The 16383-nt window shown below is 36.0% G+C and overlaps 1 protein-coding gene across 5 annotated transcripts in view; it reads right to left on the bottom strand.

Annotated features, from left to right (window-relative positions):
* Positions 1 to 16383, bottom strand: part of USP25 (ubiquitin specific peptidase 25) — a 143918-nt gene that overhangs the window by 78612 nt on the left and 48923 nt on the right. For all 5 annotated transcript variants that reach the window (XM_025380109.1, XM_025380107.1, XM_025380106.1 and 2 more), the window contains one exon: positions 5215 to 5377. Coding sequence is in view for 3 of the 5 variants with exons in the window: in XM_025380107.1 (XP_025235892.1) it covers positions 5215 to 5377 (163 nt within the window). In the remaining 2 variants the exon portion in view is untranslated. The remainder of the gene's footprint in view (positions 1 to 5214; positions 5378 to 16383) is intronic.

A 16383-nucleotide genomic window follows, 5' to 3' on the forward strand; every position in this document is an offset into this window, starting at 1 on the left:
TTCTGGTATGACTGACCTGAGTACTAGACATTGTGTATGAAAAATGAAGGAAAGGTTCCCAGATAATATTATCTTCTAAGAGAGAATTTACGTTTGCTCTGGCAGGCAGGTAGACTAGAGTCACTTCCAGTCTCAGGTCGCCTTAATCCAATACATTCTGAGATAATTCAGAAACTAGGAAGCCTGTCTTAACTTTCAGTTATCAGTTAATGCCACATTCTAACCATTTAGAAATTCAACTCAAAGTCTAAGATGTTTTACTAGGGCTCAAACTTTGTGCAAAAATTTTCTTAGTTCGTCAGCCACTCAGCAGTCAGTTCTGGAGACGCCTAAAAGACAAAATCCATCAAAAATAACAAGCTCATTCTCTGACTATCTTTCTTTACTCAAAATTCCTCACTGCTTTAGGACCCCAGGATGCCCTCAACAAGTTGGTTTTATTTCTGTTTTTGAATCCAGCAAAACATCACGAGGCAGATGGTCTAAAACAACTTCATCTGCCATTACCCAGTGAAACTCATCACCATCGATCATCACAACAAATCATAAAAATTAAGTTTTTCAAGTCCCAAATACCCTATATCCTTCACCAAAGTCATATGAGTACTGTCCAATGTATTCCTTCAAAAGAGGTAGGAAAGGGTAACTTTTACTGCCTAAAGAGTGTTTTTGATTAATGCACCTGAAAATCAGCATCCTTTCATTCAGTCCAAAGCTAGTATGTGAATTTTGAAAACCACTTTCGAAAATGAAGTTTGGTTAGCTTCCTGCTAATAACAAAGACCAAATGGAGGATAAGAGTAGAAATACTTTGTGAAAAAGAAAAACAGTGATGACAAGAGTGCAGAGGAAACGAAACACAAACTGCCTACAATGGAGAGTACTGAGAAGGATGATAAATTCTCCTTGGAGGATTAAAAAAAAATTAGAAAGGTATCACGTAAGTTTCATGGTGAGGCAGGGACTGAAAAATAGATGGCATTGTTGAAACTAAAAGTCTATGTACAGAACAATTAAATCCCCATGTCCTTTCCAGACCCAGCACATTCAGACAATTGCCTCCTCTCTGTGGGGGTACAGGAAATTTAGTCTATTGAGATCTTCAATGACTCAGGTTCAGAAAAAACTGTATGTCACGGTAGAAAGGAGAGATAAGATTCAGAGCTATGAATAGCAAGATTAAGTAAAAAACATGTAAACTGATACCCACATCAACCAATCCCATTTCTCTAGACTTACTTTTAAAAAGCGAGTCATCATGCTTAAACCAAAAACAATCAGAATCCACTCCAAATCTGAAATAGAGAAATGTTCTGTGGGACAGAACTCCAAAAACAAACAAAAAAAAATGAAGCTAACATGTGTGGTCATACAGAATATATTATTAAGACCATAACAAAGATGTTGAAGCATTTAGAAAATATTAAAGTATATAGAAAATAGGGGGGAAAAGGTAGCAATTGACAACACCAGGATAACAAAGTACTATAGACAGGAGGGCCTAGTGAATCACTGTAATATTTATAAAGTTATAAAAAATGTAAATACTGACTACCTATTTTTAATTTGTATTATAACTATGTTGAGAGATGAAAGAAAGGGCAATTCTAGGCAGGTGAACCGAAAGAGCGAACCCCTATCTCAGTGGGAAGGCATGCCATTTAGAAAAATGAAGATAGAGAAGAAATGGACTAGATATAGGTGTCTTTCATGGGGCAGGACTAGGAAGCAGACAGGTTTAAGCATTTTAGTGCCATATGATTTTTTCTTTGATGAAAATTAAAGAGATAAAAGCAAGGAGTATGAATAAGCATTTTAAATTATATCCTGTTTTGACAATATGCATCATTTTAAAAAATATCCTCACTTAATATTTTAGATGCTCCATACATGCTCCCTTTTGGTTTATTCATCCATTCATGTAATAATTACTAGATGGACTATTCCAATGTGCCAGACACTGTATTATATACACTAATATAGAGTAACCTAAATGTGCTCTCTGCCCACAGGGTGGACGTATTTTAGTAAAATTTATAAAACACAGGGTACCTGTATTTTAGTCAGCCTGCAGTTACATGGTTTATGAGCAAGGTAACCACATACTTTACCATCATACACAGCAGGGCTTTAGGACTAAGTGACAGGTGCCAACAGATCTTCAAGAGGAGAAAAATAGACTACGACAAGCAAACTGAGAAGTATAAGCACCTTACTTCTCGGCATCACAGAAGCATCCACATGGAAAGGTGCTAAGGGGCTAAGGGTCATCATGAGCACCCACAGCACTTCAACAAGATGTCCCGGAGCTACAGAGGAGAACGTACACCTCCAAATAGCTAACTCATTCACCGACACCCTAGTGGGGAAAGCTGCAATCCGTACTTTCTACATAAAAGTACCAAGTGAACAGAACAAAAATAATCCTGACTAGCTGAGGGGTTGATGTCCAACCTAAAGACAGGCTAATGTTGCCAGCAACCAAAAGATTATTTAAGCCATTACCTGTATAATCTTCTCTTTGTTTATAGTCCCTTTCTTACATTCTGTTCCCCCTTTCTACCAAAATATTGGTCTCAATATCTAAAATAATAAGTATGCAAAGCTATCTATATCTGTTGTAGCCTACCCCAGCTATATGCTTTGAAGTTAAAGGGTGATATTACTAGTAAACTTCCATAACTGGTCAATATATTTACAAGAAAAAGAATTAGAATTCCCAGTTGTTTCATATTAGTCCGACCAACTAAGTAAATTCCATCCCTGAGAAAATTCTGCAATCAAAACTTTACAGTACATTTACATCACAATTTGAATAACTTCCAACTCACTCACTCTGGAAAACAACAAAACCTCCAACACTAAGGTAGATTTTTGGCCAAATTTTTCATTCATAAGTAAAAAGTCCATTTATGATGGTCAAGTATTATATCTCAGTTTATATTTTAGAGTTAAGCAATAATGGTAGAAAATTTTTAAGAAGACTCTACTAAAGATAAAAATTAAAAGCTACTTAAAATAGTTTAATAGACTTTAAAATTACCACAAAAAGTAAAACTTCAGGTCATCTGTAGCCAAATTTTTCTGCCCCGCCCCCCCTAACATTTTCTACAGTTCGATGCTTAATGTTTTCTACTCCCTGAAAAGTCATTATCTTATCAGGCTATTATAACCTGAATTTTTAAGCTTATAGGTTACTTCTCCTAGATGTTTAGATTTCACCCAAAGAAAAATAAATAAATCAAGCCCTCTTATACTTGCCTATGTTAGGGATTAAGCAGCCACTAAACTTAGATAAAATTTTAAAACTAGTATAATTACTAGTTTTTAAATAAGCTAGGCATTTTTTTTAAAGATAATTTTTTGCTAGCCCATTCCCTCCTTCTCAAAAAAAAAAAAAACAAAAAAAAAACAAAAAAAAAAAACTAAGCTAAAAAGAAAGCTAAGATTAGCAAACTTAGGGTAGAAATAGACTGTGACTGTATCAAGATTAAACTGAGCTGCTGAAAGAAGTTTATTCTACTAAAACAAAAGGTCATTATCCCTATATCAGCATTTATCATTTCAAACAGAACTTCCGTACAAATACAGGATGGAGAAATAAAAAGCAACTATTCTAACAATATTATTTACAGATACTTTATTTCTTCTTACACTTTTGTAAGAAAAGCTTCTCATCAATGACCCTCATGTATCTGTCACAATCGTGCTGAGACAGCATCTACCTGACCAAATACAGGCAGCAAAACATGTTCATGAACACTCAGTTCACAGCCTTACAGCTACACTTAATATTTTAAAACTATGTCTGAATTATAACATGTACAAACCTTCTTAATAAATAGTGCAAGTAAAGTGAGATGGCCTATTAAGATGATCTAAGAAACTCTAAGGTATCAACATTTTAGATACTATTTTTGGCATGTAAGTAAACAAATAATGTATAATCAAGGCTAGAAGCAAAGATACTACCATAGATTTATGTTAACCCAGGTATTCCTTAGCATCTTAATGTCCTGGAAAAACCAACAGCATAGCATATTACTTATTAGGATGCACCACAGCATATTAAAAAGTGAGGTAAATCCAGAAAAACAAAGGAAATCAAATTATGTGGTATTACGCACCAGAAGCAAAAAGGGAGAAAAATGTGAAAACTATAGCACTGAAGTATATTAAAAAAGTTAAAATTACAGGTTAGCAAAAACAGTTAACTTGTAGAAAATGAACAAAATAACCTGTTAGTTGCCTTAATACCATATGAAAGTTTAAGCTGTCATACACACAGGTTTGGAAAGTTACAAAATGAAGACATACTTTGAACTTAAAAAATAGCATGCATGTACAGTGACGTAAAAAGCATTCATCAGGAACATGAAATAATAAGCTATAATTCAACTGCCTTACCAAAAAAACACAAAATATTAGTTAACTTTCCTAAGGAGTAATAAAAATTAAGGACATATTATTCATAAATTGTTCCAAAGTTTTACAATCTGATGGAAAACATTATCAATGTCAACTGAGAACGATAAAGAATTCTGATAACAGTCATTAACACGTAAAGGAAACTGTTTCAAATTGAGAAGACAATGGATATCTACACATACATATGTCTCTTATTTTAGAATAAACAGATCAAAAAACATAGCATTAAGGGATTTCTTAGTAAAAAAAGACAATGTGTTATTCTTAATTTATCAATATTTATTCATCACATCATTTAATATGCAAACTGAGAATTATTTGCAAATCTATACTAACCTCAAATAAAATGCCTCTTCTTATTAAAAATATTAAGTGTCTATAATTCTATAAACAACATTGTCTAGTATATACAAATAAATCTGATCTGACCCACAAAAAGCCAGCTCTGGTTTCAAACTTGGTTACAATGCCTCCATAAATTTGCAGGGAAATATATACAAAATTATTTCCACCCCAACAATTCCTAAAGGCAGAAAGAAAGGATAAATTGATTCCAAGTAAGTGAAAGGTATAAGTAGTGATCTACTGTTAAAAAACACATACTATAAATGAAAAAGAAAGAGGGATGGGAGGATACGGCAATCCCCAAGCTAGTTTATTAGACTAAAGGGTATATTAAAAACTTCTCTGTACTTATCTTTAAAGTACACAACTTAAACACAACCAATTCACTTTCCATAGCTATCATTCACATCAAATAAGAACTGAATAAAGAAAGATCCTTACCTGAATAACAGCACTAAACCAACAAGTATTGCCAACATTCTTTAGCCCAACGGGAGCTTTGTCCTGTCTTTTTCTATCATAAGGGTTTCGAGAATCCCTCCAAACTTCTGTAGGTGTCCTCTTCAAACATGCTTTATTCTCTGCTATGCTGGCTTCAAGAACTCTTAAGCAATGGTGGAAAAAAAATGCAGCATTATATAATGGTATATCCCAGCCATACCACACATTTTAAAAGTACTTTCATTACATAAGATTTGAATAATGTATTTGAAGAAATAATATTTATTACTAACTTTACTCAAATAGAGGTTTTAGCAGTGTCAATGCTAATACATAGAGAAGTGTAGCCTTTCTTCCTAAGAAAAATGAAATTTCAAACATAAAATGGTAGTGTTATATAACAGTACAGTAAATCACATTTCAACAAGTCAGATATTTCGTACCAGAAATATATAGCATCTAGATGGATTTTCTGAGAAGTAACGATTAAAGCACGTATCCACAATGTAACATAAGGACTTCTTAGAACAATTACTCTGAATCAAGAAAACATTAAAAACTGAACAAGTTGCACTTTTACCACTGACCACTTAGTTTTTCTACAAAAAAAAGTTAACTGAGTAAAACTTTATGATTCCTTTCAATTCTTGAGATCTACGTCCCTATGATAGCCAAGTAATGGAAAAGAAAACCTATAGTTCACTGCTTTGTCCAAAAGTTTGCCTTTGGGAAAAACTAATGAAATATTAGAATACATATTAGAATAATAAAAGATAGTTAACCTTTCCAAAATAAACTCACCTACGAATATCTTAAGCATATCTAAATCTGCGAAAGTAATGCTACTTTGCTTAATAATGTTTCTTGCTCCTGAGCATGCAACAACACAACTATAATCGTAACCAGAAAACCCTGGTTCCCACATAGGATCTAACCAAGCATTCTGCCTGCTCAAGAAATGTGTTACTTGCTACTTGGCTTCAGCCAAAAAAAAAAAAAGAAGAAAAAAAGAAACTTGTTACTTATTATTCTAAATCACCATAAACATCATTCAGGTATTCGAACCACTTTGTGTTAATTACTAGAACCTCAATTTTTTGGTTCAAGAAAATCTCATTCATTCTACACCATTTTTATCCTAAAGATTTTATCCTATCAGATTAATGCCAAATAGTATTATTTTATCCTTAACATCAATACTTACTAGAAGACATTAGATACAATGAAATCTAAAATATCACTAAAATATCCCATGTGAATACAAAAGTCAGTCTTTGGGAATCAATAAAACGTACATTTTTGAAAAACTGGTAACAACATGATATGCTAAAATGTAAACTCATGTAGTTAAAAGTAAACAGGTCACACTTCTGTCACACTTAAGAGTGACCCAACGGGGCAGCACTACTCTCTGCCCAAAAATCAACTCCCACAGGCAACGCCAGACTCAGCTTTTTTCACTAAAAGACACCAGAAGTTCTTGAAAGACATTTACTTAGATGAACTGGGGCAGAGGAAAACCAAGGAACATCTAGAACATTCTACGGTTACCAGGAAACAAGTTTTCAAGAATACAAGGGAGAGATAAAAAGAGAGTCAAGTTGACTACTGGAGACCTAGGAGGTCCTAAAGACCTTCTAACAGTTATTGCAGTTCGGCAGAATGATAATAACCAGAACAAATTGAATTTGTACAAGACTAGTTTATGCTCAAAAAAGAAAGGTTAATGTACAGTATATAAAAAGTAACTGTAATACAAAAGACGGTGGTATATAGAGGGCATATTTAACTTTTTATTGACTTTTATAAATGGCAGTATTCTCATTTGGAAATTTTGTTCCTTTTGTAATATATATGTATATTTAGACATTTAGATACAGCCAACTTATTTTTATCTTGGTAGTCAGAGATAAACTAAAACATGGAGTAAGTTCTGGGAAAGGTAGATAAAAACGATACCATAAAACAAGTAGTACCAGTGATCCTATGTAAGAGACAGAAGAGGTACCCAGCAATTGACTAGTACCAGTGCAGATAGACAACAATTATGTAAAAAGACGATTCTACAGCATAGTCTAAAATATAAACTGCTCAAAAGTCTAAAAGAACCAGACATAATCCTGAATCTATAGCATATGAACATCTGTCATTATATTTAACTACTAATTATACCAAGAAACAAATCCTTCTTAATAATGTCAACAAAGCAGATATAAGCAGGAAATGGTTCATATACACATCAGTTACAGAAAACTTGAGGACATCTGATTTCTGCACAATACACCCTAAGTATATTTTTCATATTCCAGATCTGGGCTAAGATTACTAAACCCCAGGAAGGTCTTCTGAAATGTTTTAAGTATAGTCAATTCCTTTATGCCCCTCTTCTGCTCTACCAAAAAATACACACCACTTGATTTGTATGTTTACATATAAAATATTTAATGAAAAGTCACATTGATATATTGAGATAATGTAAGCTTTTTAGTTCCTTTGCCTTCTCTCTCCCCACACAGAACTTGCAAGAATGTGTGGCCTCAAATGTACTTCTAGGAGCAAGTAACGCCTGAACCTTTTGTCACACCATTCCAAAAAGGAAGTTAGAAGGGCAAGAAAGTTAAGGATATGAACCAAGACAACATGTTCCCAGCACTTCTATACAACTTTCTTTTACAGAGGTCAAATGAGGTACAAAGTGTAACAACTTTGATTAAAGTTCAAGAGATGCATGTAACGGCTCACTGCTCCTCAAAGTCACCTACGATCTAAAAATAATAACCATTCCCTAAGTAGCTCAATTCAGTCATATGGCAGATAACATCATTCACTGTAACAAAAGTACGGGTTTTTAAGAAACAGGTTTATCATAATACACCTTAACCAAACCACATGGTAGAATTATGGTGCAAAAAAAAAGAATGTAGGTGAAAGGGGAATGCCATGATTTCATGACCCTCTTAATTTAAACATATTTTATCACCAGAATTTTACAGCATGCCTCAGTAGGTTTCCTCCTACCATCTCCTCTTGGTTCCTAAAGAACTTAATAAACACACTTATCACTGTGCCAAAAATGTTAACCAGTGTCTCCAATCAGTGTCTGAAAAGTAGAAACAAGAATTTGCTTTACTGCTAGAGGGAACATTATATAATGAGGGATAAACACGTTTTTAAAGTAAATGGATGATTAAGATATTAAATGCTGCTACTTCTCAGTTACTGATTGACTGACTGATTGTAAAAGTCAACCTCTAGCTCAAATACTGCTCTATTGCTACGCCTGATCCCCTTCTGTAATCTAGTACTGGCACCATAAATCCAAACTTTTTATAAAGCAAAATCCTGCATAAGGGTTCCTCCCCGGCCTTTCCAATGATACCACCCAAGCTCTTAAGTATAAGGCATGCAATAGCTAAAATCCAGTTATTACCAGCTGGTAGAGGAAAAAAAAAATAGGTAAATCTCAGAGAGCTCAGAGATAGCCTATAACAAAAGGTTTGAAGGGTAAACTCATAAGCCACAAACCAAAAACCAGCCTGACCTATCACCTTGCTTTATCTTCTCAAAATTGGTCATGACCTTGGTATTAAGCAATATAAAAAGATGACAAAATGTTTTGCTGCCTCTTTTCCTTCCACACACTACACTAAATGTTTAAAGCATTTACATATGGTAGATGTTCATGTTTCCATTAAATTTTATTACACAGGGTTTTCTTTGGGGGGAAGACAGGGTGTTATTATTTTATCATTTTGTGTTGTTAAATTGCCTATAGCAGTAATACTGAACATATCCCACTTTATAGCTCACCTAAGCCCCTTTTTGGGAAGTATTACACTCACTGAGAAACATGCATATACTTTAAGCTGTATAGATCAACCAGAAAGAAAAAAAAGGGGGGGGGGGGGAGACATCTCATTTGATTTCCTAAAAAAGCAAAAACAAAACTAATAGTATTTTAATTGGGATCAAACTAAACCCATAAATCAATTTAAGAAGAACTGACCAGTTTGACGATGGTCAGTATTCCAATTCATGAAACAGCATATGTTTCAAAATATTTATGTATTCTTTAATGTGTCTTAATGATGTTTAATCATTTTCTTCATGGACGTTCTTGTATATTTCTTAGATTTACTCCAGGTAACAGTTTTTGTCAAAAATCAGTTGGCTGTAGGTGTGTCCATTTCTGGGCTATTCTGTTGCACTGGTCTACGTGTCTGTTTTTTACACTAATGTCATTGTTTTGCTTACTATATTCTAGCAGCATGTTCGGAAGTCAGGTAATGACGCCTCTAGCTTTTGTTCCTTTTGTCAGGCTTGCTTTGGCTATTTGGGCTCTCTTCTGGTTCCATATGAATTTACGGGATTGTCTTTTCTAATTCTCTGAAGGGTCACTGAAATTTTGATACGGACTGCAGTAAGTCTGGAGATGACTTTAGGTAGTATGGCCACTTTAACAATATTAATTCTTCTAATCCATGAACATATGATGTATTTCCACTTGTTTGTCTCTTCTATTTCTTTGCTCAATGTTTTAGAGTTTTCAGTGTAGAGATCTTTTATCTCTTTAAGTTTATTCTTAGGGTATCTTGATTTTTTGTAGCTATTGTAAATGAAATTTTCTTAATTTTTCAAATAACTCACAATTAGCACATACAAGTGCTGATTTTTGTACATTAACTTTGTGTCCTACAACTTTACTGAATTCATTTATGAGTTCTAGCAGTTTTTTGGTCAACTCTTTAGGGTTTTCTATATTTAAGATCATATCATCTGAAAACAGATTACTTTCTCCTTTCCAATTTCGATGTCTTTTATTTCTTTCTCCTGCCTAACTGCTCAAATATTTCCATTACTATGTTGAATAGGATTATTGGAAGTGTGCATCTTTGTTAGGTTCTTGATCTTAATGGAAAAGCTTTCATTTTTTTCCCCATTTGGCATACTACTAGCTGTGGGTTTCTCAACTATGGTCTTTATTGTGTTATCTATTTCGAGAGTTTTTATCATGAAGGGATGTTAAAATTTGTAATGTGCTTTTCTCTGCATCTACTGAAATTATATGGTTTTCATTCTCCTTTGTTAATGTGATGTATCACATTTATTGATTTGTGTATGTTGAACCATCCCTGCATCTCTGGGATGAACCCTGATCATAGTGGATGACGTTTTTAATATGCTATTGAACTGGGCTTGCTAGAATCTTGTTAAGAATTTCTGCATCTAGGTTCATCAGGGATACTGGCCTGTAGTTTTCTTTTTGTTGTATCCTTGTCTAGTTTTTGAATCAGGGTAATGCTGGCCTCATAAAATGAGTTTGGAAGTATCCCTCCTCTCTAATTTTCCACAATAGTTTGAGAATTAATATTAGTTGCTCTTTAAATGTTTGATAGACTTCAGCAATGTAGCCATCAGAAACTGGGCTTTTTTTTTAATGTCAGGCTTTAGTAGTTCAATTCTCTCACTCATTGTGGTCTGCTTATTTTTTTCCATTTCTCCTCAATTTAATCTTGGTAGGTTGTGTGTTCAAGAATTTATCCATTTCTTCTATATTCTAGAATTTGTTGGTATACAGTTGTTCATAACAGTCTCTTGTGATCCTCCAATTCTGTGATACATTAGTAATGTTTCATTTTTCATGTCTGGTTTTATTTATTTGAGTCCTTTTTTTTTTTTTCTTAGTCTTAAGGTTTGTTAATTCTGTTTATCGTCTCAAAAAATTTCATTGATCTTTTGAATGGCTTTTTTAGTCTTCATTTGTTTACTTCTGCTCTAAGCTTTATTATTTCCATCCTACCAATTTTGGGTTTAGTTTGTTCTTGTTTTTCAAGTTTCTCTAAGTTGCACAGCTAAGCTGTTTATTAGAAATCTTTCTTCATTTCTGATGCAGGCATTTATTGCCATAAACTTCCCACTTAGAACAGGTTTCACTGTGTCCCATAGGTTTTGGTATAATGTGTTTCCGTGCTCCTTTGTCCCCGCAAACTTTCTAATTACCCTTTTAATTTCTTCACTGACCCACTGGTTATTAAGGTGCATATTAACTTCCATGTATTTGTTGGTTTCTAATGTTTTTCTTGTTGTTGATTTCTAGTTTTATATGGTTGTGGTCCAGTAAAATACTTGATACCATCTCTAACATATGATCTTTACTGGAGAATATTCCATGCACAGTTGAGAAGAATGTGTATTCTGCAGCTGTTAATGTTCTGTAAATGTCCACGGTGTAGTTTAAGTCTCATGTTTCTAAATCATTTGTCTATTGTTAAAAGTGGATGCTGAAGTCCCTAATATTGTTGTATTGGAGTCTATTTCCCACTTTAAATCTAATAATATTTTCTTTATCTATTTGGATGTTCTGGTGTTCAGTGCTCATTTATTTACAGTTTTGTTCTTGGCGAATTGATCCTTTTATTATTACATAATGACTTTGTCTCTTCTTACAGTTTTTGACTTAAAGTCTACTGTATCTAGTACAAGTATGGCTACTTCTGCTCACTTTTGGTTTGCATTTGCATGGGGTATCTTTGTCCATCCCTTCACTTTCAGTCTATGTTTATATTTAATGATGAGGTATGTCTCTTGTAGGCAACATACAGTTGGGTCTTTTTTTTTTTTTAATCCATCTAGCTGCTCTGTATTTTTTAATTGGGGAATTTAATCCATTTACATTCATGGTTACTATTGATAAGTAATAATTTACTCATGCTATTTTGTTTTCTCAATATTTTGAAGATCCTTCGTTTGATTCTTCCCCTCTTGTTTACTTCCGTGGTTTGGTGGTTTTCTATAATGCTAAGCTTTGTTTCCTTTCTCGTTTGTCTATCTACTATAATTTTTCTTGTGGTTACCATGGAGCTAACATAAAGAGTCTTATAGTCACAACAGACTATTTTAAGCTAATAACAACTTAACTTTGGTCACACAAAAATAATCTAGACTTTTTCCCCTCCCTCCCCTCCCCTGCCACGTTTAGTGTTTTGATTGCTATAATTTACATCTTTTTTTTTTTTTTTTTTTGGAAACAGAGTTTCGCTCTTGTTGCCCAGGCTGGAGTGCAAGAGCGTGATCTCGGCTCACCGCAACCTCTGCCTCCCGGGTTCAAGCGATACTCCTGCCTCAGCCACCCAAGTTGCTTGGATTATAGGCGTGCACCACCATGCTCAGCTAATTTTGTATTTTTAGTAGAGATTGGGTTTTTTCATGTTGATCAGGCTGGTCTCAAACTCCTGACCTCAGATGATCTGCCCACCTCAGCCTCTGAAAGTGCTGGGATTAGAGGCGTGAGTCACCACGCCCAGTCACATCTTTATCTTTCATGTGTTCCTTAGCCACTCATTGTAGCTGTTGATGTTTCTGACCTTTTTAACTTTAAACCTTCATATTAGAGGACTGAAGGAATTACACAGCACCATTATAGCACTGGGGTATTCTGAATATGATTATGGATTTACCTATATTGATGAGTTTTGTATTTTCACATATTTTCAAGATATTAATCATTCTTTCATTTCCTATTATTTCCCGTAAGTGTTTCTGTAAGACCAGTCTAGTGGTGATGGATTCTGTCACCTTTGCTTGTCTGGAACGTCTCTATTTCTTTTTCATTTCTTAAGGATAGCACTGCCAGATATATTCTTTGCTGACAGTTTATTTATTTATTTTTTTCCCAGCACTGTGAATATGTCACCCCACTCTCTCCTGTCTTGTACTACAGTCTCTGCTGAGAAATGTACTGACAGTGTAACGGGAATTCCTGTATATGTGATGTAATGTTTTCGTCTGACAGCTTTTAGAATTGTGTACCTTTGAGAGGATTTTGGGGGGTTGAATTGTATTGGGGATCTTTTTATTCCTAGATGTCCATAACTTCCCAAAACTTTCTTCCAAGAAGTGAAGAAGGGCACAGACAATCTATTTAACCAAATGGGTGGTCTATGCCTTTCTTCACTTCTTCTTTCTCTGGCACTCCCATAATATGAATATAGATTTGCTTAATGGTGTCTGGTAAGTCCTACAGGCTTTCTTCATTCTTTGGTATTCTTTTTGCTTCTTGTTCTTCTGTGTTATTTCAAAAGATCTGTCCTCAAGTTCAGAAATGCATTATTCTGCTTGTTCTAGTCTGTTACTGTGGCTCTCAATTGTATTTGTTTTTTATTTCATTCACTGAATTCCTCAAGCTCCAAGATTTCTGTTTTGTTCCTTTCCGTAATATCTTTGTTCAATTTCTCACTCAGCTCATGAATTTTTTTAAATTTCGTTAAATTGTTGTATTCTCTTACAATTCAGAAGTTTCTTTAATGTCATTATTTTGAATTATTTTTCATGCATTTCATAAATATTCTTTTCTTTCGATTCTGTTACTAAAGGTGCATTGTGGTGCCAGGTTTGGACACCAGGTTTGGAGGTGACAGGTCTCCGTGCTTTTTCATGATTCTTCTGTCTCTATGTTGGTATCTGTGCATCTAATGAACAATTGCTTTTTCCAATTTTAATGAGGAGTTTTCATAAGAAGAGGCTTTTTCCTGCTGATGGGTCCTAGGGTGCTGACTGGAAATGGTGTGTTGGCTTTGGTTCAGGGTGGACTCAGTAGTGAGGTCTCCACACACATTATTCAGCTGGAATCCTCACCTGCGATGTCCGTGATTATCTCAGTGACCTAGTATGCAGGAGACCATGACTGTGGTGGCATGGTTTTTCTGGAGTTGGGGGCAACAGGCTGGTTGCTGGCCAGGCACATGCTGATGCAGCAGGCCAGAAAGGTTGTACGATGGTCTTTCCTGAATGGCAGGGTTACTGCTGGGCTGGCTATCAGGCCAGGGGTGGATGCATGCAGGTCTGGAGGCTGTGCATGACTCTGGTGATGTAGGGTTGAGCTGTGGGTAGAATGCCTCCAACCCAGCTACTGGACTAAAGGCAGGCAATTGTGGCCCAGCAACTGTGCAGAATCCTCCAGTGATACAAGCAGACAACCTTTGGGCCAGCTGTTCAAGCTGGGAGCAAGTTCACGCAGGCCCACTGGCTGTACACTACTCTCTCCCTTGGGGTGGGGCCACCTCCAGGCCAGCTACTGAGCCAGGGACAGGTGTACACTAGCCTGGTGGCTGCATGGGGTTGCCCTGCCATGCAGGCCCACCTGCTTCCCTGGGTAATAGAGAGCCTTGTGGGTTTAGGCATCAGGACCCCAGTAGTAACTTTGAGCTTAGGCTCCAAGTAGCCAAAGTATTAATGCTAGAGGCACTTGTGTGAACTTTGCGGAATGAAGGCAATGCCTCTGGGATACAGAGTGGCTACTGGCCTCCAGGTCAGAAGCACTCCAGATGTGGGCTTGGTTTCACAGTTGTGCCATCCCTCAGCTGCTCGGGTTGCAGGGATGCAGAGTGTCAAAGAGGTTCCTGCTCTGGGGGAATGCAGCCACATGTACTTTCAGCAACTGTTTATGCTGGACTTGGGACCTGTGAGGACTGGGGAACGCTCTTGTAGCAGTGACTGCTGACATCTGCGGCGGTGATGAGTTCTCATGATTCCCAGCTTACCTTCCTTCCTAGAAGAAGAACCCCCAGCTCTGATTCAATCCTGGCAGGGGAGACAGTATGGCAGAGACAGGATACTTTGCTCTCCTCCCTGTGGAGCTATTCTTGACTCCATGCTCCACAGGGACTTTGCCGTTCTCCTGGTGCTCTCCAGTGCATTTCCTCAGTCACTCCAGACAAAATAAACTTATTTATTGTTCTGGTTCCTTTTCGCGAGGGGGATGAGAGCCAAGCAACTCTAGTCGGTGATCTTGCTGACATCACTTCCCATCAGTCTTTTTAATTTTCGCCACTGTGATGGATGAATGCTCTAATGTGTTCTTCAATGAGATGAACAGAATAAAGCTTTTGATCAAACTTGCACAACCCAGACCACCACCCCTGCCACAATCGTAATACCCAAAACGGAATCACATCCACAATCATATGCAGAGTACACATTAAGGAACTCGATGTTTCTAACACAGAGGCTACCACAACTTGTCAGACATGTGACTCCTACCAAAAGCTGACCTGTGTATCTGACTGCATGGGGTGTGGCTCCTGCCACCCGGACAGACTGATTACATCAGCCAGTTGACCCCTCTTCCTGGGGATATCAGTGGTACCTCACTGTTGCTGATACTTTTTCAAGTTGCACTGTCGCTGTTCATCAGTCACCTACAGCCACAACCTTGTGGCCCCGGAAACTAATCTGTGTCATATTTCTTACTTTTCCAGGCCATCCATAATCTGACATAATGCACCTTGATGGTTATTCGATGGCCCTTCCATGCTCCTTAGCATCCACAAGTATCTGGTATTACTGAGCACTGAAATCCTTCTTAAAGATCAATTTTAAAAGATTTCTAACTCTGCCTCCCTCATCCACTCCTGTTTCACACACCGTCTTTAGGCAGTTCCCTTTCACACTGCTTCCTCAGTAATGATAAGGATAAAAAATGCAGGCGTTATACAGACCTATTTTAATAATTCAGAATTCCACCCTGACTATTCCTGGACACGATCCTTCTTTCTTTCCCCAATGGCAACTCCAGGCTGAAGATAATAAGAAATAACTAGCTGAAACACAGAAGTAATGAGGAAAAAAGAGAATCTGCAGTCAACCATTTCTTGAAATAGTTGAAGGTGCATGCTCTTTGTAACAATTTTAGCTAGAAAACTTAGCACTATCTTCTAATGAAGCACTTCAAAGTTATTTTATGAGGCAAGCCATTTTCACAAGAAATATACCATAGACACAACCCAGTCACAATGTAGTTTATTAACAAATTTCAACTGTCCATATTCCACTTGTGTCCTGGAAGTGACAATCAAGAGATAATAAATACATCCAATTCTGACACTAAAAAGTATATAAATACTTTAAAAACGTTCTACTTAAAAAATTTTATCATGAAATATATAAATGTCTAAACACAGGATTCTAAGATGTAAAACGGTAGGCTTTATCTCATCTAATTATACACAATGTAGTATCCCAATGTGTAACTTCACATTAAATTATGTCTACTAAAATATAATAAGCAAATGATTCTGGAATTTTATTTGCAAAGATTTTCCCTATATGAACTTCAGTAATGAAGAAGGAGTTAATTTACTTTTAGCATAATATGTAAATGTCTTCCTTTAA

This window comes from Theropithecus gelada, chromosome 3 (assembly GCF_003255815.1).
Source record: "Theropithecus gelada isolate Dixy chromosome 3, Tgel_1.0, whole genome shotgun sequence".
Classification (NCBI taxonomy): Eukaryota; Metazoa; Chordata; class Mammalia; order Primates; family Cercopithecidae; genus Theropithecus; species Theropithecus gelada.